This window comes from Notechis scutatus, chromosome Z, assembly GCF_049901735.1.
Source record: "Notechis scutatus isolate UNSWTSFEM ecotype Mainland chromosome Z, rNotScu1.2, whole genome shotgun sequence".
In the NCBI taxonomy this organism is placed as follows: Eukaryota; Metazoa; Chordata; class Lepidosauria; order Squamata; family Elapidae; genus Notechis; species Notechis scutatus.
Window position 1 is genome coordinate 112368501 of NC_142025.1, and position 23819 is coordinate 112392319.

The following is a 23819-nucleotide window of genomic DNA, read 5'->3' on the forward strand; positions in this document are numbered from 1 at the left end:
CTTCCCACCCACTCACTCCTCACCTAGAAAACTTGCCTGCTAAGTTGCTATTTTTCCTCCCCCTCCCCCCCAACCATCAGCTGTTCTGCTATGCTGGGAGATTTAGATTAGCTAGAAAGCAGGAAATCATTGGATTTCTTGCTTTTTAGCTAATCTTTAGATCTTTGGCTCTGCTTTTAAGCAGAGCCAAACCTTCCTTAGGACTGAAACTTCTATTATTCAGTAGCAGATTGCAGACAGATAGATCTTTAACTGAATCTGTGATTCTGTGAGCAACTCAATTTGCCTTCCTGCTTTGCCTGATTTTGGGTAAAAGTTGCTCTTTTTTAAATAAAAAATTGAATATTTATATAAATATAATATTTACATATAAGCCATGCCCAGCCAGTCACATGACCTCCAAGCCACACCCACAAATTAGGCCACACCCACAGAACCAGTTGTTAAGAAATTTTAATCCCACCCCTGCCTCTGTGTGTTTGTATGTGTGAGAGAGAGGGGAGGGAGAGAGAGGTTAGATCAGATCTCTCTCATGCGTGCTCTCTCTCTCTGTCTCTCTCTCTCTCCCACCAGCGTCAGCAAGCCACCATCAGTCAAAATTCATATTAGTGGTCCCCGGGATTTCAAATTATGAGTTTGGTCCCTGAGGTCCAAAAGTTTGGCAATTCCTGTTATAGGGGCCCTTTCTGCCATTTATATGTATTGGGGGAATCTCATACATTGGAAGAGAATGCAACCATTTTACTATCACAATATGTGAAAGATTAGGAGCTTAAAATTAGTCTCTTTGTGTGTGAGAGGAAGATTGATTGATTCATCGAACAATTGATTGATCAATTAATTGAACATATATATGGCCACAAATTTCATATACATAATTCTGGGCAATAAGTCACTGAGCCACATTACAGAACTCAATTTCTCAACCTCCAAAAGTAAGTAGGAAAAGTTTCCTGTGTCATCCTTGGAAGCCATATTTTACTTGGAAGCTTCAAGGCTGCCACATTTACTGCCTGGGAATTTGAGAGGGAGGATGTCATAGAGAGGCAGAAGTTTAGACTCAACAAAATTCTTTCACAGAAATTCAAGGCCAAGTGACCCTGCACCTGTAGAGGAGAGTTTAGAGGAAGGTCTTCAGTTGAGATGATGTTTGATTAGATTATGTGATGGACTGGTGGGTGCAGGGGAGAGATCTTTGATTTTCTTTTGGGAAGGGATAACCCAGAACTCTCAGATTTAGGTTTTCCCAGATATGCCAATATGACAACTCTAATAAAATGGAACTTTGAGAAAATGACTGTGTCAGAGTTTATTGGTTTAAAGTTTGTTAGTTGGAACACTGACATCCTGTGGCATTTCATAAACATTATTCATCTTCACCATTCCTACAAGCAAAGTTATCAACTCTCCGGTTATAACAAACACTATGATTAAATTATCAAGACAATCCTCCTGTGGCTCTCAAGATGGCTCTCAGGAAATAGCAGAGGCAAATCAAAGAATAGATAAAAACCTTCCATATATCATTCCCAACTGAGGGTCATTCCTCAAACCTGGTTGAAGTGTTCATAGGGGCAACAAGATAACAGATATACTACATTGGGTTCCCAGGATTCTGTGACTTATTTCCTGCTCATAGCACAAATATATAGTGGATTCTCTGCTAATGTTTAACAGGCTATTGATTGTTTTCAGAGCTGACAGATTCTGCATTCTCTCACTCCTGTGAAAAATACCAGGACAACATCTTGGAAGGTGTGTATATGACCATAAAACTCACAGCTGTAGGACCAGGAGAAAATATTGTGTTAGCCAACATCTTCCTGTGCTTCCTTAAACTACTAGTGAAAGAGAGAAATAGACTAAAAACCAGGCATTCAGATCAAGAGCATCCATTCATAAGTGAGGCTGAAGAAAATGGATCAGATCAATGAATGAGGCACGACATATTCTTAAGACACATTTCAACAAAGGTAGCATTTCTTTCACTATCTATAGTATCCTGTTTGAATCAAGATTGCTAGCAACAGCAATACAGGAGTAGCCAAATCAGCAGGAATGTTGGGGATTATTGCCATTTTACTCTTTCCAGAATTGGCCAGGAAAATACAGCCTCTTAAGTGCACTGGAGATAAAGCAATTGAAATTCCGCAGGAATGGTACCAAGAGGGAGAACTTCTCATTGGTGGATTGATGTCCCATATTCACTACGTATTCCCTGAAATTCTTTTCAATAGACATCCATCTGAGGAATCGGTTAACATCCCTTTGTAAGAAATCACTCTCTCACACCTGATTTTAATCTGATCCTGTTCTCTTCTTTCCATCTCTATAAAACACAAATGTTATGTATTATGTACTAAAGAGTATGAATGCATGATGGGCAATTCCTTTACAGAACCTTGATAAATAGAAAATGTTTTGTTAATTCAACATCCTATTAGCTAACTATTAGCTAAATAAAGAAAATTGATCAGATCCTGCATTGAGAATTGGAACCTCTTCCCAGTTGGAGAAAAAAAAAAGCACTAGTTCACTATAACATAAAAGGTTCTATAATATTTTTACATTGCCTTTGTCGTTTTCTATCTTAAACCTTTTCTTAGTCCATTAGAACCAGCAATGCATTGACTGTAGAAAAAATAATAATTTCTAAAAGCTTGGTTTTTGCAATATTGAATGCCTTTAATCTGATAGAGCAGGAGCTAATTATAATTATAAGGCAATGTTTTCGACTAATGGATTATATGAAAGTTTATAAAAGACTACAATTTTCATGGAATGTTTAAGACAAAAATAATCTCCCCTTTCCAAGAGCAGAAAGAAATAGGAATTCTTCTGTAGACCTCTTTTATAACAACTGTTCAAATATTTCAGAAATGAAATTTTTATGTAAAGTCTTTCATAATTCCTCCTATTAATCTGAGATATTTTATTACTTTACATTCCACTATGTAGGTGACCTTTCATTTATTTCATATGGGTCTATCACAGTTGAAGAAACTGTTAAGTGTACAATTAAATGTTTTATATGAAGAGGTGAATCTAGAATTTTAAGAGGCAAATTGTGAAAGTTCCAAAATATCTCTAATATACACAACACAAGGGCAGTCTAGAAAATCAAAACCAAAACATATTTCATGTTTTATCTTTTCCTCATGAGGTATCTTCTAAATATCAGGAGAGAATCAACTTAGAAATAAGGAGAAATTTCTGACAGATAGAACAATTAATCCGTGGAACAACTTGCCTCCAGAAGTTGTGAATGCCCCAACACTGGAAGTTTTTTTAAAAAGATTTGGATAACCATTGTCTGAAGTGGTGTAGGGTTTCCTGCTTGGGCAGGGAGTTGGACTAAAAGACCTCCATGGTCCCTTCTGTTATTCTATTCTATTTTATTCTAAGTAAAAAGAACTGGGGATGACATGAAAGCAATGTTCCAATATCTAAGAGGGGTTGCCAGAAAGAAAAAGGGGTCAAGGTATTCTCCAAAGCTCCTGAAGGCAAGGCAAGAAACAATGGATGGAAACTAATCAAGAAGAGAAGCAACCTAGAACTAAGGAGAAATTTCCTGACAATTAGAACAATTAGTGTAGCAACTTGCCTCCAAAAGTTGTGGGTGCTCCAACACTGAAATTTTTTAAGATTGGAGATTGGACAACCATATAACAGATAACAGATAATCAGAGTTGGAAGGGACCTTGTAGGTCATCTAGTCCAACCCCCAGCCTAAGCGGGAGACCCTACACCATTTCTGACAAATGGCAGTCCAATCTCTTCTTGAAAGTCTCAAGTGATGGCGCTCCCACAACTTCCAAGGGCAAGCTGTTCCATTGGTTGGTTGTTCTCACTGTCAGAAAGTTTCTCCTTATTTCCAGGTTAAATCTCTCCTTGTTCAGTTTCCATCCATTATTCCTTGTCTGGTCTACAGGTGCTTTAGAAAATAGCTTGACCCCTTCCTCCCTGTGGCAGCCCCTCAAATATTGGAAGACCTCTATCATGTTTCCCCTGGTCCTTCTCTTTACTAGACTAGCCAAGCCCAGTTCCTGCAACCATTCATTGTATGTTTTAGTCTCCAGTCCCCTAATCATCCTGGTTGCTCTTCTCTGTACTTCTTCTAGAGTCTCAACATCTTTTTTATAATGTGGTGAGCAAAACTGATGCAGTACTCTAGGTGTGATCTTACTAAGGATTTATAGAGTGGTATTAGTACTTCCCTTGATCTTAATTGTATCCTTCTGTTAATACAATTTAGGATTGCATTAACTATTTTGGCTGCTGTTGCACACTGCTGGCTCATATTTAGCTTAGTGGTTGTCCACTAAGACTCCAAGATCCCTCTCACAGCTACTGCTATTGAGCCTGGTTTCACCCAGTCTATATGTGTACTTTTGGTTTTTTTTGCCTAAGTGTAGGACTTTACTTTTCTCTACATTGAATTTCATTTTGTTAGATATGGCCCAGTGTTCTAGTCTGTCAAGATCCATCCGGATCTTGAGCCTATCTTCTTGGGTGTTAGCTATTCTTGCCAGCTTAGTATCATCTGCAAATCTGGTAAGTTCCCCTTCTATTTCCTCATCTAAGTCGTTAATGAAGATATTGAAGAGTATTGGGCCTAAGACTGAACCTTGTGGCACCCCACTGCTTGCTTCCCTCCATGTAGACTTAGTCCCATTAAGGACTACTTGTTGAGTAAAGTTTGCCAGCCAGTTGTGAGCCCATCTAGTGGTGTTGCTATCTATTCCACTTTTTTCTAGCTTACAAAGAAGTAGGTTGCGGTCTACTTTGTCGAATGCTTTGCTGAAATCTAAATATGTCTGAAATGATATGGGATTTCAGCTTGAGCAGGGTGTTGGACTAGAAGACCTCCAAAGTCTCTCTCCTCTCTGTTTTTTCTGTCCTGTCCTGTCTTGTCCTGTTAAAATGGCATAATATATAGCAAAATTCTCTTTTGAAGCAAGTCACTTTATTTGCAGTGTGATAACAAAGTTCTATCAACACGTATTGGCTTTAGTGTTTTCCGTGAAAGAGATCAGCAAGGACCCTCACATCTTGCCCAACATCACTCTCGGATTCCACATCTATGACAGCTACTCGGATGCACTAATGACCTATCGTACCACTCTGGACCTGCTTTTTAAATTTCATAAAATTGTCCCCAACTACATTTGTGGGACTCAAAAGAAGGTTATGGGAATCATTGGAGGGATGAGTCCTGAAACATCCACACGCATGGCAGAAATTTTGCAGCTTTTCAAGATCCCACAGGTTGGATCCATAGATTAGGATGGGAGGAATTGTGGAATTACTACTATCACACAGATTATCAGCTCTTGATTTTCCCACCAAGGAGCAATTTCATGGTTTATCAGTAAAATATATAGATTGGGGGGAACGGGACAGTATAAGATACAGAGTCTGATTAAGTTTCAATATATGATTGCTTTTAGAAGTTGTAAAATGAATCCACACTTACAATATTTGTTTGAATATTCATGATTAATCTGGCTACCATTAACTGCCTCACCAATTTCAATATGTATGTTTTAAGCATAATGTACACAAACATATTGTTTTGATATTTAAAAATGTGGAGTACAACATATGGGAAAAATGTAGACCTAGGATGAATTAAAAGGCTTGATTAGATTAGCTACAGTAAAAGGGGCTGTGATATATTAGAGATGACAGATAGATGGAGGGATGGATGGATGGATAGACAGATAGACAGACATAGACATAGATTTTTTTGTGGGGGGGAGAAAGAGAGAGAAATATTAAAACCATCTTTCCCTTTGGGGGAAATCTCTAGACCAAATTAAAATATTAAATATCCATATTGTAAAAGATAAAGTGATGAAAAATCTATAAAAATGGAATGGATCAATTGATACTTTCACTTACTTTATTATTCCCTCCCTCTCATTCCTCCTTTCTTTCCTTTAGATTTCATATGGTTCATTTCAATTGGCAGCAACTGATGAGTCCCGTTTCCCCCCTTTTTATCGCATGGCCCCCAATGAAGCTCTCCAGTATGAGGGGTTAGTCCAGCTCCTCCTGTATTTTGGATGGAACTGGGTCGGATTTATCATTGCAGATGACAAACATGGAGAATATTTCATCCAAATTATGGAACCCAAGCTCTCGCAAAATAAAATCTGCTCTGAATTCACTGAAAGGGTTGAAAGAAATCTCCATTTTTATGAAGGATTAGGGTTGGTTGACCAATGTATAAAGCACGTTTCTTTATTCACAAAGAAAACAGCAAATGCAGTGATTATACATGGAGAAAATATAGTTTTTATGTGGCTGGCCTCTACTCTACTATTGGTCCCAATTTTTACACCAAGAGAGCTTGAAACTTCACAGGAACTTTCCACACGAAAAGTGTGGATCGCAATGGCACAAAATGATTCCACATTACATACCCTTCAAAGGGAGCTTGATATGCAAATGTTCCACGGGGCCATTTCCTTCTCAATTACCAAAAAAGAACTTCCAGGTTTCCAACAATATCTACAGACTGTCACCCTTTCTGGGGAAAATCAGGATGGCTTCATAAAAGATTTTTGGAACCAAGTTTTTAGCTGCTCAATACCAAATAAAGCTGCTCCAGAAGATGAGGAGTGTACTGGAGAAGAAAAACTGGAGAACCTTCTCGCACCCTTCTTTGAAACCAGCATGCTTAGCCATAGTTATAGTATCTACAATGCCGTCTATGCTGTGGCTCAAGTCTTACATGCTGTTCAAACAATTAAAACACAACAGAATAGACGAAAAGACATGGATCAAATGCAATCAAAGATTGTAGAAGCCTGGCAGGTAAGATTTCCTCTTTCTTGGTGCTTTTTAAAAAGATTCTCCATGGTTACAGCAGAGTGGCATGACTTAAAGAGTCAGTAAATCATTCTAGGTCAGCTATCTAAAGATCCCAGATGTTCATCTTTATTCAACATCCATGCATTAGAAATGTTGACCCATTGAAGCTACTCATCTCAGCTGATCCTTCTTTCCACATCAACTCAACTCGTCTTTAAACTTCACTCTTTCTAGTTCTTTGCAGTAGCTTATCTTCCCATTGCTTCTTCTTTCCCTTTTCAAACTACCTGATTGCAATGTCACTAAACAAAATCAACTGAGTACCAAGAGAGATTTTAGTATCTAACATGGATCATGGTTCAGTAGTAACAATTAGACTGTTTCAAAAATTGCAGAAGCCCAGCAAGTAAGATTTCCTCTTTCTTGGTGCTTTTTTAAAAGATTCTCCATAGTTAAAAGAGTGTGCCAGGATTTAAAGACTCTACAGATAATTATAGTTCAGCTATCTAAAGATCAAGGTGTTCACCTTTATTCAACATTCATATATTACAAATATTGATTCACTGAAGGTATTGTCTTTTGCCTATATATCTCAGTTTTTCCCTCTTTCCACACCAACTCCAATGGTCTTTAAATTTCTTCTTGTTGTGTAGTTCTCTGCATAAATAATAGAATAACAGACCATCAGAGCTGGAAGGACTTTGGAGGTCTTTTATTCCAACCTCCTGCTCAGGTAGGAGACCTATACCAGGGGTGTCAAACTCAATTTCATTGAGGGCCATATCAGGATTGGGTTTGACCTTGGCAGGCTGGGTGAGGGTGTGGCCATGGTGGGTATGGCCATGGTGGGTGTGATATGGGACTGCACCTCCTCATATATGCTTTTATACAGAGGTGGTATTCAGCAGGTTCTGACCAGTTCTGCAGAATAGGAAGCGGAAATTTTGAGTAGTTTGGAGAACTGGCAAATGCCACCTCTGAGTGACCCCACTCCCATCTATTCCCTGCCTCCCAAGTCCCGAGCTGAGTCTTCTTTTTGTCCTGCACAAGAGAATGGAGCTGGAAAGCAGGTTAGTGGGGTGAGGAGGGAATGGGGATTTTGCAATAACCTTCTCCTTCCATGCTCACAAAGCCACACCTACAAAGCCATGCCATGCCTACCAGCCATGCCCACAGAACCAATAGGGGAAAAAATTGAATCCAATCACTGGTTTTATACACTTATAAAAATAGAGAGGTGTACATTTCTTTTATTATTATTTTTAATACTTACTTACTCTACTTGATCACCTTATGAGAGACAGAGACTCGATCAAGAAACTGACTCCATAGGAAGACTAGAACTACAAAATTGTTGACATAGGCTTCAGTAGCAGAATACTGCAAGCCTGAAAGGTAAAATATTTTACCTTTCCTCCCTTTTATATCCTTCTGAATCATGGACAGCCTTCTGGAGCACTCCAGAGGCCCTCGTTTGGGGCCTGGAAGGCCTCATGGGTGACTCCAGAGGCCAAAAGTGGTTGCAGAAGGGTGCACCCTGCCCATGCCCCATTTTTGGTAGCAGAGTTACTTCAGGCCAATCCTTTGCTATTTCCAGACCAGCCCTGTGGGCTAGATCTAGGCACCCCATGGGCCAGATCTGGCCCACGGACCTTGAATTTGACACTCCTGCCCTATAACATTTAAGACATTGCATTGTCCAATCTCTTCTTAATAACCGCCAGTGTTGGAGCACCCACAACATCTGAAGGGAAATCATTCCACTGATTAATTGTTCTAGCTGTTTGTAAATTTCTCCTATGTTGGATCTTTCCTTGATTAGTTCAAGTCAGTACTGCATTAGTTCAAGTCAGTACTGCGTTATTTTGATTGCTTCTTCTTATTGTTTTCCAACTTTCTAAAATAACTCCAAGTCTCTGTGTCATATAATATGTGTGGATATATGCATAATTTTGTATTTATTTATTTTTTCATGTTTATATAGTGTATATTGGAGGTGATGACCCTTTGAGAGCTGTATGCAATGAAACTTCATTTTAATGTATGCCGATTAATGTACATTCTAAGTGAGAATAAAGTTAGTCTAAGTCTAAAAGAAAATCACTGAATACCAAAAGATATTTTAATGTCCAATGTGGAATATGATCCAATAACAACAATTAAACTGCTGCAGTCCTCCATCATTTTTTTTTTTTTTTATTCCTGGTGAGGAAAGGCTCCATATTTAAAATGAGGCTGTTGTATGAGGCCATTAGGAAGCATATTGGATTCTCTCTAAACAGTTAATGGTGTTTCTTCTGCAAGCTCCACTCATTTCTGCAGAGAATTTCTTTCAACAACAATGCTGGAGATGAAATTAAATTAAATGAAGATGGAACCCTAGAAGCTGGATTTGACATTGTAAATTTGATTACTTTCCAAAACAACTCCTATATCAACATCCCAGTTGGAGAAGTAGATCCACAAGCGCCTCCAGGAAAAACCTTCTGCATTCATCAAAATAAAATCCAGTGGCATCATGAGTTCACTCAGGTACTATAATATGGACTAAAAGAACAGTATTTCCCCAAAAATACAACCTACTGAAAGTCCTAGCTTGATTTTTACACATGCACTCAATGTAAGTCCTACCCCCAAAATAAGCCCAAATTAAGACCTACCCACTTCAAGGTGCACAGGTAAAAAATAAGCTAGGGTGGTAATGGAGGTGGAGCTGCCCTACAACTTATCTTTGGACAATTTCAGCCAAGCCTCACACACCAAAACACCTGCCTTGCTATCCCATTTCTTCTGCAGTCAGCAAGGCCAGCAAACCTTTCCTGAAAGCCTCTGCTCTCGATAACAGAGCTCCAGATCAATCCGGAGTTCTGTTATCAGCTGCAGAGGCCTTCAAGAAAGCCTTGCAAGCTTCAGAAGAAATTCCTGAAGGCCTCTGACAGCAAAAAGGAGGCCGCAGGTGATGCATGCAAGTGAAGTGAGTCAGTGAATGACAACCTCTGAAAATAAGACCTGGGGCTTTTCTTTGATGGCAAAAAAATAATAATAAGACAGGGTCTTATTTTCAGGAAAACATGGGTACATTTCAATCAATCTCTGTCAAAGGTATCAAAAAACAAATGCATTATTGGATTGTTTAATGACATTCTAATTCTTTACAATTTTCAACCTTTGGATAAAAATTTACTCTCATTAAATGGTACAACCACAGTAACATGCCCAGATTTTGGCCTGCCCAAATGAAGGAAGTATTGATATCTAAACTTTCATTCTGAAGAAAGAAATTATATGTGGTCAAATTTCAACGATATATTTAATGCTGGCAGTGGAAAAGACTTCTCTTTTCCTGTGAAATAAACAATTAGCAACCTCAAACTCTCAGATTATTCAAACCCTCAAAGTTTGGGATTCTTTCCATTCATTGCCAGTAAATTGTAGTTGCTTGTACAATCAGCCAGATGTTTGGGCTTATTATTCATCTATCAAGTCTTGTTCAAGGACCTGGGAGAGGGAGATCTTGTGGTTTGATGGTGTTGTTGCAGAATGTAAGTTGTTCCAAGCAGCACTGCCTTTTCAACTGGTTGTTGGTTGGAACTGACAACAATTAACACGAGTCAATTGCAAAATACAGCTTTACTTGGAATGATTGACATACTGTGCTGACACTTTTAATAGCACTAAATTATAACATCTCTGTAACCCAGATTCTTCAGATGAACTTAATTGGTGGATAAATCTGGTCTAAAGTAATCATTGAATGTGCATCCATCCATAATAGTTTGTTTATGTATGTATGTATGTATGTATGTATGTATGTATTTATTTATTTATTTATTTATTTATTTATTTATTTATTTATTTATTTATTTATTATTTGTCAAACATGTACAAGATAACAAGTATAAATATAAACATAAACAAGAACAAAGGGAGTAAATACAGATAAATGGGAACAGTAAGACAGGGTCAGTAGGCACCCTAGTGCAATTATGCATGCCCCCTTTAAGACCTCTTAGGAATGGGGTGAGGTCCATGGTAGACAGTTTGAGATTGAAGCTGTGAAGGTTTGAGGCTGTAACAATGGAGTAGGGTAGGGCATTCCAGGTTTTGACCACTTTGTTGCTGAAATCGTATTTTCTGCAATCGAGTTTGGAGTGCTTTACCTTGAGTTTGTATCAGTTCTTTGCCCATTCAAATTTATATGCTACTCAACTTGCTAATCTCTCTGCACAGTTTATGAATTGAAACCCAAAAAAAGCCATACAAAGACATACAACACACACAAAGAACAAAGATGGATGGGGAAATGATCTGAATGGAAACAGGGAAAAGAAAGAAGTGAATATCAATCATCTTTACCAAAGGCCTGGGTGAACAGTATATCTTCAGAAATCTGAAATATTAAATGGGTGAAGGGCATTTGAATTTGAATTTGAGAGAAAGTTCATTCCAGAATGCAGGAGCTGTTACAGGGGACATGATCCCAATAAATGGCATACTTTAATCAATGGAACCAGAAGTGTGCCAACGCTACCAGCTTGAACCAGCTGAGCTGATACTATGGAAGATGGGCAGTGAGTCATGTAACCAGGTTTTTACACCACATAGGCTTTCATAAGTAATAATAAATAGTGGCATCCTACCTTAGTCGCTACTGGTTTGGTGGGTGACCACGCGTGCACACATGCATCCCTAACAAGCCAATCAACTAAAAGGATGAAGAAATGAAAAGCTAGGAGTGACCTTCCCACCCTCCCATGCACTTTTCAGTCTTTTATCCTTCCAGCTGATCCTCAGAGTCTTGTTTTCCTCCTCTCAGCTGATCGGAGGCCTTTTTTTTTTACTACCGGTTCAGTTGAACCAGTTCGAACCAGTAGCATACCACCACTGGTAGTAACCAGTACCTTGAATGTGGAAGTATATCAGAAATATTCATGGTCTGGATATAAATCTGCACTGTATTTCATTGATTAAACTTTGGCTAAATTAATAGGAAATGAAACACAACTCAACTGTATTCCTGGATCTGTCTGAGACTGCTTCATGGCAGGACTATCAACAGACTTTTCTTATTCGTTGGCTATAAGCAAAAATAAAAGGTTTATATTGACTCTTTGTTTGTTTGGCAATAGCTACCTCCTCTCTCTTTATGTAATGATCCTTGTCCTCTTGGAAAAAGAAAGAACAAGATTGAAGGGCAGAAATTTTGCTGTTATGCTTGTTCTCGGTGTCCAGAAAAGATGATATCCAGACAAATAGGTAAGATGTATAGCATCCCAATGGACCTATGCCTGAAAGTTTATTTCTGTAGCCTGTATCCCATTTAACAAGAATCTCTTAAATATTATTTGATTGCTTTATTGGTTCATCTCAAGTTGGGGGGGGGGGAGAATGTCTTCTAACCCTTGTCTCCATCCTTGAGGTTGAATCTAACTGAAATGATGAGGCACCTCACATGAAGCAAGCAATCATGAAATAGAACACTTTTTATTCTCCTATCCTCTAGTGCAGAGATGTCAAACTGGATTACTTGGAGGACCAGATAAGCTTTACAGTTGTCCTCCATGGGCCGGCTGGGGAGTGGCAGAGAGAGAAGGCAGTATAGATGCCTTCCTACAGCACCTTGCTGGTCAAAATTGGGTGTGGGGTATGCTGGCAGGGCCTATGCACCCCATTTTCAACCTGGACAGCCTCTTATAGCACCCTACTGGCCAAAATGGGGTATGGGGGGCACAGGAGGGCCCCATGTAGCCCAATTTTGGCCTAGACAGCCAAAAATGTTTTGGCCTGGACATAATGTTTTGGCCAGCAGGTTGCTGCAGGAGGCTGTCAAGGCCAAAAGCAGACCATGCAGGGGATGTCCAAGCCCCCCACCCCCCCACCCCCGTGGCCACATTTTTCCAAGCAGAGGCACTGTGGGCTGGTCCTTTCCTATTTCCAGGCTGGCCCCATGGGGTGGATCTAAGTACCCCATGGGCCAGCCAACTCAAGTCCACGGGCCTTGAGTTTGACACCCCTGCTCTAATGCTTTTGCCTGTTTACTGGATCTAAAACTGCTCTTTTTTTCTTTTCTGGGGAAAATTAGACAGTTAGGAAATGTGAAATGCTATTCTCTTCCTCAGAAATGCTACTAAATCTACTGCACTGCCAAGAGGATTGAAATGTAGAAAATGTAAATAGTTTTTTTCCCCCTTCAGTACTCATTTCTTACACGCAGGTTGAATAGAGAGTTACAATATTATTGAAAGTGAATCTAAAATATGCATGTTAAGAGGAAGTTTTTTAAAAAAAATGCACTAGAATTTTTAGACCTACTAGAAAAGTTTGGTGTTTTAAAATGGATGTTTTTAAAAAGTTTATATTTCCTTTTAAGTTTGAAGAATCAGAAATAATAAAGTGAATTGTGTTAATATAAATGATGATAGCTTATAAAGATTAATAAATGCAAATAAAAATGTACATTACTTTCCACAGCACAGAAAAAAGGAGAAATTGTTTAATTGATTGCTTTATTTAAAGAAAATAACATATTTCCTTTTGTGTCTATTTCAAAAATATTACTGGATTTTGTACTTGTGATGGAAAAAAATGAAAAGTTGATTTTGTTCATTTCCTTCATTTTATTTTCCTTTGTATTTTACTGTATATTCTGATCAAGTAATCAAAGTAGTGAAGAGTTACAAAAAGTTTTAGGAATCACATTGGAGGGAAATCCAGAAAAGCAATTCTGAAACCTGGGAAAAATTAGGTTCTGTTCAGAAATTCTTTTCCTTTTTACAGACACGGAGAATTGTGAGAGTTGTCCAGAGGATCAGTTTCCAAACCAAGCTCACAATGAGTGCATTCCAAAGACCCTGAATTTCCTCTCCTTTGAAGAGCCACTGGGCATTACTCTGGTGGCTCTGTCTCTTCTCTTTTCCTTATCCACAGTTCTTGTGCTTGCAATCTTCATTAAGCAACGGGACACTCCCATTGTCAAAGCCAACAATCGCAACCTCACCTATCTTCTACTTGTCTCCCTCTTTCTCTGTTTCCTCTGCTCACTTCTGTTCATTGGAAAGTGCAATAAGGCGACCTGCCTCCTCCGACAAACAACATTTAGCATCATCTTTTCTATTGCAATCTCTTCTATATTGGCCAAAACCATCACGGTTGTTGTAGCATTCCTAGCATCAAAGCCAGGAAGCCTATTCCACAAATGGGTGGGGCAAAAGTTGGCCTATTCTATTGTCTGGTTCTGCTCCTTCATTCAAGTAGTTATTTGCATTGTTTGGCTGAGTACTTCTCCTCCATTTCCGGATTTGGACACAGAGACACTCCATGGAGAAATCATAGTAGAATGTCATGAAGGTTCCCTCACCATGTTTTACTCTGTCTTGGGCTACATGGGCTTCTTGGCCCTTCTCAGTTTCATTGTGGCTTTCCTAGCCAGGAAGTTGCCAGACACTTTCAATGAAGCCAAGTTCATCACTTTCAGCATGTTGGTTTTCTGCAGTGTTTGGCTGACCTTTGTCCCCACCTACCTGAGCACCAAAGGGAAGTACATGGTGGCCGTGGAGATCTTCTCTATCTTGTCTTCTGGTGGTGGCTTACTGGGATGCATCTTCATCCCCAAAATCTATATAATTATATGGAGGCCTGAGCTCAACACTAGAGAGCATTTAGTACATAAATAAAAAAGGAAAAAGATTCCATTTTGAACAAGCAAATATTACTTGCAGTGTGTGTGTGTGTGTGTGTGTGTGTGTGTGTGTGTGTGTACATATACATACATATTTGACTAAATTTGTCTTTCATCTAACAATTATTTTTGGAGGAATAGGGCTTTATTTTTTTTCAGCAACTAGTTTTCCATATCATTTAATTAAGCTTTTCCATTGGGTCTTCATTAGGAGTAACATAACAACTAGATTAATATCAAGATATACATTAAAAGAAACACAGAGAATAAACTGCAAGATTCTTTGAAGATTGTTGACTGATTTCCCAACCCATTTAAAACCACTGATAAATTGGCTTTTGGTAAACTGAAGGTGATAATACAGTCATTTTGAAACTTTACATCATTCCCAGCTAAACTGGAGAAGCATGATACCACCTGAGCAATTATTTTAAAGGACAATTCTTGATGGTATGAAGCTTTAAGTATACATAAAGAAGTATTTCTTTGCTTAGGTGAAAACAAGGATATCCAGAGGAAATCTTTGCCTTTTTATAATTTTCTCAGATAGATTAGAAATGCTGCTGCCCTGCAAAGTGACCTTGACTATGTGTCAGAATTGTTACGAATTTGGCAACTCCAAATTTCAACTAACAAATGCTCTGTCCTACACATTGCCAAAAAAAAATCAGAACACCAAATACAAGTTAGGGGGAAGCGTTCTCATAGACAACCCTCACTCTGTCAAGGACCTAGGAGTACTTATCTCAAATGACCTAAGCCCCAGAGCTCACTGTAACAGCATTGCCAAAAAGGCTTTAAGAATTGTTAATCTTATTTCACAAAACTTCTCCAGCAACATTGAATTGTTAACTAGGCCATACAAAACTTTTGCCAGACTAATTCTCAAATATAGCTCATCTGCCTGGAACCCGCACTCTATATTGGACATTAACACAATTGAGCAGATTCAAAGGTATTTCTCGAGAAAAATACTACACTCCTCCACTACAATAGAATTCCCTAGGCCTCCAGGCTTATAATTTTGGGCCTGGAAAATCTGGAACTGCACCACCTGCGGTCCGATCTAAGCATAGTTCACAAAATTGTCTGTAATAACATCTTTCCTATCAATGACTTCTTCAGCTTCAATCAAAGTAACACATCGGCAAACAATCAATACATACTCAAGGTAAACCACTCCAAACTCGATTGCAGAAAATTATGACTGCAATGACTTCAGAACAGAGTGCTCAACGCCTGGAATGCCCTACCAGACTCCATTGTTACAGCCTCAACCCCTCACAGCTTCAACCTCAAACTGTCTACCATGGACCTCATCACATTCCTAAGAGATCCTTAAAGGGGGCATGCATAAGTGCACCAGCCTGCCTACCATTCCTATCTTACTGTCCCCATTTATCTGTATTTACTTCCTTTGTTCTTGTTCATGTTCATACTTATCTTATACATGTTTAACAAACAAATCAATAAATAAAATAAAATCACTTTGAAGATACAACATTGTTTTGTTTAAATGCATGCAAGCAATAATACAGTATATTCTGGATCCCAGCAAAACTTTTGACACTTTGTTGAGCACACATAAGCAAAAGCAAACCACGTCTTACACAGAAAAAATTATAGGTGGCAATGGAATATTTTAAAGAAACTTCAAAGATGCTTTTTGAAAAGGCAACTGGATTGTTTCTCCCCACCATCCAGTCAGAACTGATGAAGCTTTTTGCATGAGAGGCAAAGTATCTTCTTCTATCTCAAAAAAATAAATAAAAAGTCCATTTGCCTTTTGAAAAAGCAACTTTGAGACAACGATGACCTGGATGATTGAGAATCTTCATAGACATTTTAAAGAAACCCCTCTGAGTGACCATAATATTATTTATCCCTTCCTACTAGTAGTCATATTATTTTGGGCCTATGGTCAGGGAATAGAAACCGTTTAGTTTTCTGAGCCATGGGTTCCTGATGAAATCTTGTCTCTGTCACTATTTTGGGGGAGTCCACCTTGTTCTGAATGTTTTCTTACAAGGCAATTTCAGCAGTTCATATATACTGGGAGCAACTCATACATTTGATAGTGAATGCAACCATTTTATTACCACAATATGTAAAAGATTAGGAGACTAAATTTAGCTTCTTTGGGTGTTTGTATGTGAGAGGGAGATTGATTTATTGATAATTGATTGAGGCATTGAGGCATTGATTGATTAATTGATTGATTTAGAGAATGTATATGGCCATAAATTTCATGCATTAACTCTGAGCAATAGGCCACTCAGACAAATTATAGACCTCAAGCACAGTTCCTCAATTCCCAAGAACAAGCAGAAAAAGGTCTCTGTTGAGGTAATTCCCCGTTAGGAGAATGAGTGCATACAGGGAGACGTATAGAGAATAGTGTTTGAATAATACACACAGAGAATACAGATACACTGTACAGTAAATGTAGGGTTTTACTTTCAATAAAGGTTAAGCAAAGTCCAAAATAAGCAATCCAAAGTCATTCACAGGTAAAATCAGTCAGTTTTCATCCAGGGATAATCCAATAACAAAATCCAGTGTCAAAAATAGTTCAGTATCAGACTTACATCAAATTCCAGTAATATCAGTCAATTAGAAGAAATGGAGGAACGGCAATACTTTCCAACAGAAAGAAACAGAGATACACTCACGCTCTCTTCTGAGACTCAGACTAAAACAAACAGGTTTCTGGCTCCATTTCATGGCCGTTTGAGAAACCACACCCAACTACAATTTTGCATTTTCTTAAAGATACAGTTTTAAAATGTCTATCCTGGTTTATATATTTCTAACCCAAATACCTGTTAGGTGACTCATATTCCTAACAGTCTCTGCTTACAAACATGTTTGTTCCAGCACCATCTCTTCAGTTATCACAGACATGATGATTAAGTCACCAGGTCAATCCTCCAGTGACTCTCAAGATACTTCTGAAGGAATTAGCACAGCCAAATCACAGAATAGATATATAAATCTCCAAGATATTGTTGAGAACCATTCCTCAAAACTGGTTGAAGTGTTACCCAGACAAGACAGGGTCAGTATAAGAACTGTTGCCATAAATTTGGGTCAACAGAATTTCATATCCACTTGCTGTACATAGCATAAATATATATTTCTTGTGGGTTTTGTGCTAATTTTTTTTTTACACTGTTGATCAGCCAATGCCTACTCAATTCCAGATCTGACAGATTTTCCCAGATTTCTCTATGTGAAACTAGCTACATTACTCCATACATGTTAAATATACCATCTTGGAATAATTATACAAGACCATTGAAATTCTGCTAAAGTTTCATAGCCGGGGGTCTTTTAAATTGCAAATGAAAAAAAGAGACTAATAATTAAGTATTAAACTCAATGATCAATTCTGTCCTTTACACTTTGAGCATTCAGTGAGGCTGAAGAAAATGGATCAGAAAATGGATCAGATCAATGAAGGAGGCATGGCATATTTTTACAACAGATCTCAACAAAGGCAGCATTTCTTTCACTATCTATAGTATCCTGTTTGCATACAGGAGGAGCCAAATCAGCAGGAATGTTGGGGATTATTGCCATTTTACTCTTTCCAGAATTGGCCATGAAGATACAGCCTCTTAAGTGCACTGGAGATGAAGCCATTCAAATTCCATAGGAATGTACCAGGATGGAGACCTTCTTATTGGTGGATTGATGTCTCATATTAAATACATGTCTCCCAGTGTTCCTTTCAATAAACGTCCTTCTGAGGAATTGGTTGACTTCCCATTGTAAGGAATTGCTTTCTTAGCAATTCATCAGAAAAAAACTGTATGTCAGTGTCCCCAAAGAAATGTATTGAAAGAATGATAACTGAATTTTTAATTTATGTTTTTAAATGAATTTTGAGGGCTTGGTGATCCACATGGTATGGTCATGTGAACATTACATATCTTTTGACAATAGTCTATTAAATATAATGATAGATTGATTGGAAAACTTAAAATGTTAACGATTTATTTATTTAATTTATATTGCTGCCTATTTGCCCATGGTGACTTGGAGCGGCTTACACAATGTAAAACCATATTTAAAACAAAAAAATAAAAACAATAAAAACTAACAAAAAGAATTAAATAAATTAGTAAAGTACAATAGAACAAAATTTGGGAAAACAAAAAACAAAACAAAAAAAATCAAAAACCAACTCCCAACCCCCCTCCCGACGACAGCAGATCACACAAGCCACCTGATGGGCTCCATCCCTCTCTGGGTTCCCCAGGCCTGCTGGCAAAACCAGGTCTTCAGTGCCTTTTGGAAGAGTATTAGTAAGGGGGGCATTCTAATCTCTGGGGAAATTATGTTCCAGAGAGAAGGAGCCACCATGGAGAAGACCCTTCTTCTGGGTCCCACCAGGTATATCTCCCTCAGGGGTAGGACCCACAACATTCCCTGCCTTCTTGCTCTAATGGGTCAGGTGGATGTGACTGATGTATTGTTTTGCCAAAGATGCTAATGTATAGTTGAATTATGAAACATAGCTCTGGAATCTGACTGTTTACTAGGGTTTTTTCTACAGGTCCTTGTAATCTGCATTTTGTATGGGTCACTCTGTTTAGTTTATTTCAGATCAATTCTCAATTTCTCATGCTTCACTGCATATTGTATGCAGTGGTCACCCAAGCTCTAAATCCTTTCATTTACATCATTAGGCATAATGAAGCAAAGGATCCAGTGTGGATTTTATTTCTTTAGAAATAAAGTTTCAGGGCCCCCAAATCTCATGGCGTAGGACTTTGTTGATAACTTATTTCTAAATGTCTTTGTTCAGAATCCATCTCCAATGTCCAGGTATTCTGTAAAAAGCAACTTACGCAAAAATGGAGAAAGCAATGGGCAACCTGGTAGATTATAAGCAGATTTTTTTCTTCTCTTAATTTGGAATTGTATGAGGAGCATGGTGGCCTAGAGTTGGAGTGCTCACTCACACAATCAGGAGGCTGTGAGTTTGATTCTAGGTAAATGCTGAGCTCCATTCAGTCTCCCCATGTCCACCCCAATGCAAGGGATTACAGGGTCATTAAAAGAAAAAAAATGCAATTTTATGATGATCTCATAATAAAACTATTGTAGGAAATCTTCTGTGGAGTATCACTTAGGCATAAAGCTAGCAATGTGCTTCAAATCACTAGCCACTTGCTTTGAATTATTGAATGTAACTTCTGAATATAATTCAATCATCCAATCAATCAGAAAAGTGCTTGAAGTTTCCTTGGAGCTCTTCTAGTCCAGGGGTCATCAACCTTTCGGACCTCAGGGACCACTAAATTCATAATTATAAATCCTGCAGACCACTAATATGATCTGCCTAATTTCCAGCTGGGTGGGCGTGGCTAGATGATCATGTGACTGGGTGGGCATGGCCAACTCAATGTCACTCATGTTGAGGGGCCTTTACTCACCCCTCCCCTCCCAGCCACTCCTCACCTGCCTGCCTGGGCTCCTTAGGGCCCCAACAGGAAGCAATTGTTGGAGCTAAGCAGCCATCATGAGAAAAAGTTGGCAAAACAGCTGCCTCATTGAATCTGATTGAGAAGGAGGCTCAGCAGAAGCACCTCACTGAGGACTATGGGTATAGGCATTCCAAGTAGAGGGAAGGCCTGTGGGAGTGCAAGGCCATGTACCAGCACCTGGAGGCTCAGTAGGCTGAGATGGCCAGCCAGTTCCAGGCCATGATTCAGTCCCACTGGAACGAGGCCTTCTGGCTCTTCGCCACCAGTGGCACTTCCATCCAGCCTTCACCCAAAGCCCTGCACCAGGGGGCTGAAGCAGACCCCAAGTTGGAACCTTTCTGCCCTGAACAAACAGACCCCAAAGGGGGAGGCTCTCTGCAGCAACACAAACATTTGTTGCACATATCTGGCCCAGAGGCTGTATGGAGATGCGAATGCTCCGATGGTCGGTAGGCCTCACCCTACTCGATCACGTCAGGAATGAAGAAGTGCGCAGACGGTTCAACGTCGTGCCCATCCCCACGGTCATGAGGCAGTCCCGGCTACGATGGTTCGGCCATGTGAGTCGCGCCAAGGAAGAATCCATCATCAAATCTGCGATGAAGGTGACTGTCGGAGGAGCGAGACCGCGTGGTAGACCTAAGCAACGCTGGATGGACACGATCAAGGCCGATCTAGAGATCGCGAAGGCAGACCCGACATACGTGGCAGACAGAGAGGCGTGGAAGCAGTACTCAAGGACATTAGCGGACCTCGCCAGAGCGCGAGACAAACGCTGAAGAAAAAGAAGAAGAAGAAGAAGAAGAAGAAGAAGGCTGTACTTTTGAATACCCCTGATTTACTGCAATATAAAAAAATGCAATTAATTTTTCTGCAGACCACCAAATTTTTCTCATGGACCACTAGTTGGTGACCACTGTTCTACTCCTGCTCAAGCAGGAGACCCTATATCATTTGAGACAAGTGGCTGTCCAGTCTCTTCTTAAAAACTCCAGTGATGGGGCACCCACAACTTCTGAAGGCAAGCTGTTCCACTGGTTAATTACTGTTAGGAAGTTTCTCCTTAATCTCTCTTTTATTAGTTTGCATTCATTGTTTCTTGTCTTGCTGTCTGGTGCTCTGGAAAATAAGTTGACTCCACCTTCTTTGTGGCCACCCCTCAAATACTGGAAGACTGCTATTATGTCACCTCTAATCCTTCTTGATTAGGTATTTACCGATGAAGATTGGTGGGTGGGTGGATCATTACATTTATCATAGTACATTGACTTTGCATGATTATGTGTTTTCAATAAAATCTGTTTTTAAGCTTAGAAAGTCATTCTTGATATTCTTGTCTATCAGCTTCCTAAGTTGTATCATTTACACATAGGACAGCATATCTGGAGAGCTTTTCAAATATTACAAATGTACAGATCAACCAATGGAACAGCTTGTCCTCGGAAGTTGTGGAAGCACCATCACTTGAGACTTTCAAGAAGAGATTGGACTGTCATTTGTCAGAAATGGTGTAGGGTCTCCCGCTTGAGTGGGGGGTTGGACTAGATGACCTACAAGGTCCCTTCCAACTCTGATTATCTGTTATCTGTTAGATCTTCTATAAAGAGAATGAATGAAATCCAGAAAATGGAGGAAAGCATCAGCAAGGGATCATAACTGCATTCTGACCTCATCAGATGTAGCACACAATTGTGTCAGCTGCAGCATTTCTCTGATGACATCATGAGCCATGGTGTTTTGCTTCTCATGATAGTGACTACTGGGCACCTATACAAAATCCTTGCCAGGTTTTGTGTCAGACTTAAAGTTTGCTATTGTTTTTCTAGTTGTTTCTGCAGTTTTCTAAGGATATTTCCGGGGGTAGGATCTGACTGGTGTAACTACCGGTTTAGTGATTTACATTTTGCGTGTGTGTGAAACGTCGTCAGCTTGCTACCTGGACAGCTGAGCAGCACTGCGCGCGGGTGCGCAGCATTTGAAAAAGCACTTTTCCCCCTGCTTTTTCAACCGCAGCTGTGCCGTGCAAAGCAGCTGAGGTTGAAAAAGCAAGAAATAAAGGTCAGGTAAGAGCCCGGGCAGGTGGGTGGGCCAAAACAGCAGCAGACACAGAACCAGTCCTGTGTCTGCTGCTCTTCAGAGCTACCGGTTGTACAGACCCAGACAGAACCGCTAGAATCCCACCCCTGGATATCTCTCTGACTCTCTATAGCAGGGGTGTCAAACACAAGGCGCACAGTCTGGATGTGGCCTACAATATGGCTGGATCCACATTGTAAAGTGTAAGGGGCTGCTCCACATCACCTCAGCCGGAAATCCTAAGAAAATGATAAAATACTATCTCTAATGAATCCATTCCCACAAAAAATATTTGTATGATGAATAACAGAAGGATCCATAATTTGGAATGGAGGTGAATAGTTGGCCCATATAAGTACAGTCTTGAGTTATTCTATTCAAATCATAACTTTTAGGCACAAAGGCTAGATACTCATGGGAAATTAGAGAGACATGCCCTCAGAGGTTATGTCCCAAATTACTGCAGGAAACGATCAGCTTTTCTATGATGCAATCTTTCAGAACTGCTTTAAATGTTAAGGACAATATTTTAAATAAGTAAATGGGATTTTCATAAAGGCAGATTGTGTTGCTGTCCATGGGCACACCAGTGACTGCTTTGATATTGAGACAGAGTAGAAGAATCCATGAAGAAAAGATGAAAGGGTAAGGAACAATTAATGAAAAACTCAAGACACATCACAGAGAGGTTTATGCTTGGGTATGGCTAGTCTAGGGAAAAGGAGGACTGCGATGATATGATAGCAATGTTACAATATTTGAAAAGCTGTCACAAAGAAGAGGGGGTAAACCTATTTTCCAAAGCACCTGAAGGCAGGACAAGAAGAAATAAATGCAAAGCTATCAAGAAGAGATACAACGTGGAAGTAAGGAGACATCTCCTAACAGTTAATCAGTGGAACAGCTTGCCTACAGAAGTTGTGGATGCTCCATTACTGGAGGGTTTTAAGAAGAGACTGGACAGCCATTTGTCTCAAATAGTATAGAGTCTCCTGCTTGAGCAGGGGGTTGGACTAGAAGTCTTCCAAGGTCCGTCCCAACTCTGTAATTCTGATAGAAAAAGTACACAAGAAACAGGATTCCCCTAGATTTAGAATTCTCCTGAGTTTAGAATTATTACTGGGTAAGTTCACGTCTTTGATTAGCAAAAACAAACAAACAAACAAACAACCCCATGATTATAGCTAAAAGGAAACACCTTATAGACATTTGCATGAAACAAAGATAGCACTTATGATTTGTGGTTTCAATGATTAGACAAAGTCTAATAGAAAAAAGTAAGGGTATTTTTTTGTAATCATAGAGATAATTTGTAATTATACTTATATAATTGTTAATACACACACATACATGCTTTATTTACATGCTTTATTCTGTTTTATTTTCTCTCAACCCAATTTCTATGTACTAATAAAAGATAATTTCAGGGTTGAACTGTGTGGTCCTTGGTGTTTTCTGAGTTTGACTGCTTTGTTGAAGATGTCTGATAATGAAAAGTCTGCAAGAATACAATCAGGTTCACAGAGTGCCAAAGACCACCCAGACTTCTGTATCCCTTGTCAAAATATAGACTTAGGTACAGATGTTTTTCCTTCCACCACAAATTGTGTTTATATTGTCTCCAGGGGTGGACTGCTACCAGTTCGCACCAGTGCGGATGAACTGGTAGCTAATTTTATGGCCAGTTTGGTGAACCAGAAAATCCCACCACTGGCTGGTCCTGCCGACCCCTCCCCTCCCCTCTCCTCTCA

General features: G+C 39.4%; 1 protein-coding gene across 2 annotated transcripts; it reads left to right on the plus strand.

Annotated features, from left to right (window-relative positions):
- Positions 1-1778: 1778 nt before the first annotated feature.
- LOC113424176 (vomeronasal type-2 receptor 26-like) lies at positions 1779-15703 on the plus strand. Of its 2 annotated transcripts, none has more exons than XM_087947953.1 (6): positions 1779-2270; positions 4977-5268; positions 5947-6822; positions 9124-9351; positions 11949-12075; positions 13597-15703. In XM_087947953.1, the coding sequence occupies exons 1-6, from the start codon at positions 2059-2061 to the stop codon at positions 14490-14492; spliced, it is 2631 nt and encodes an 876-aa protein (XP_087804079.1). In that variant the 5' UTR covers positions 1779-2058; the 3' UTR covers positions 14493-15703. The 2 variants fall into 2 exon arrangements, with proteins under 2 accessions (XP_087804079.1, XP_026541559.2); XM_026685774.2 differs by having other exon boundaries at positions 1779-1973.
- Positions 15704-23819: the final 8116 nt, after the last annotated feature.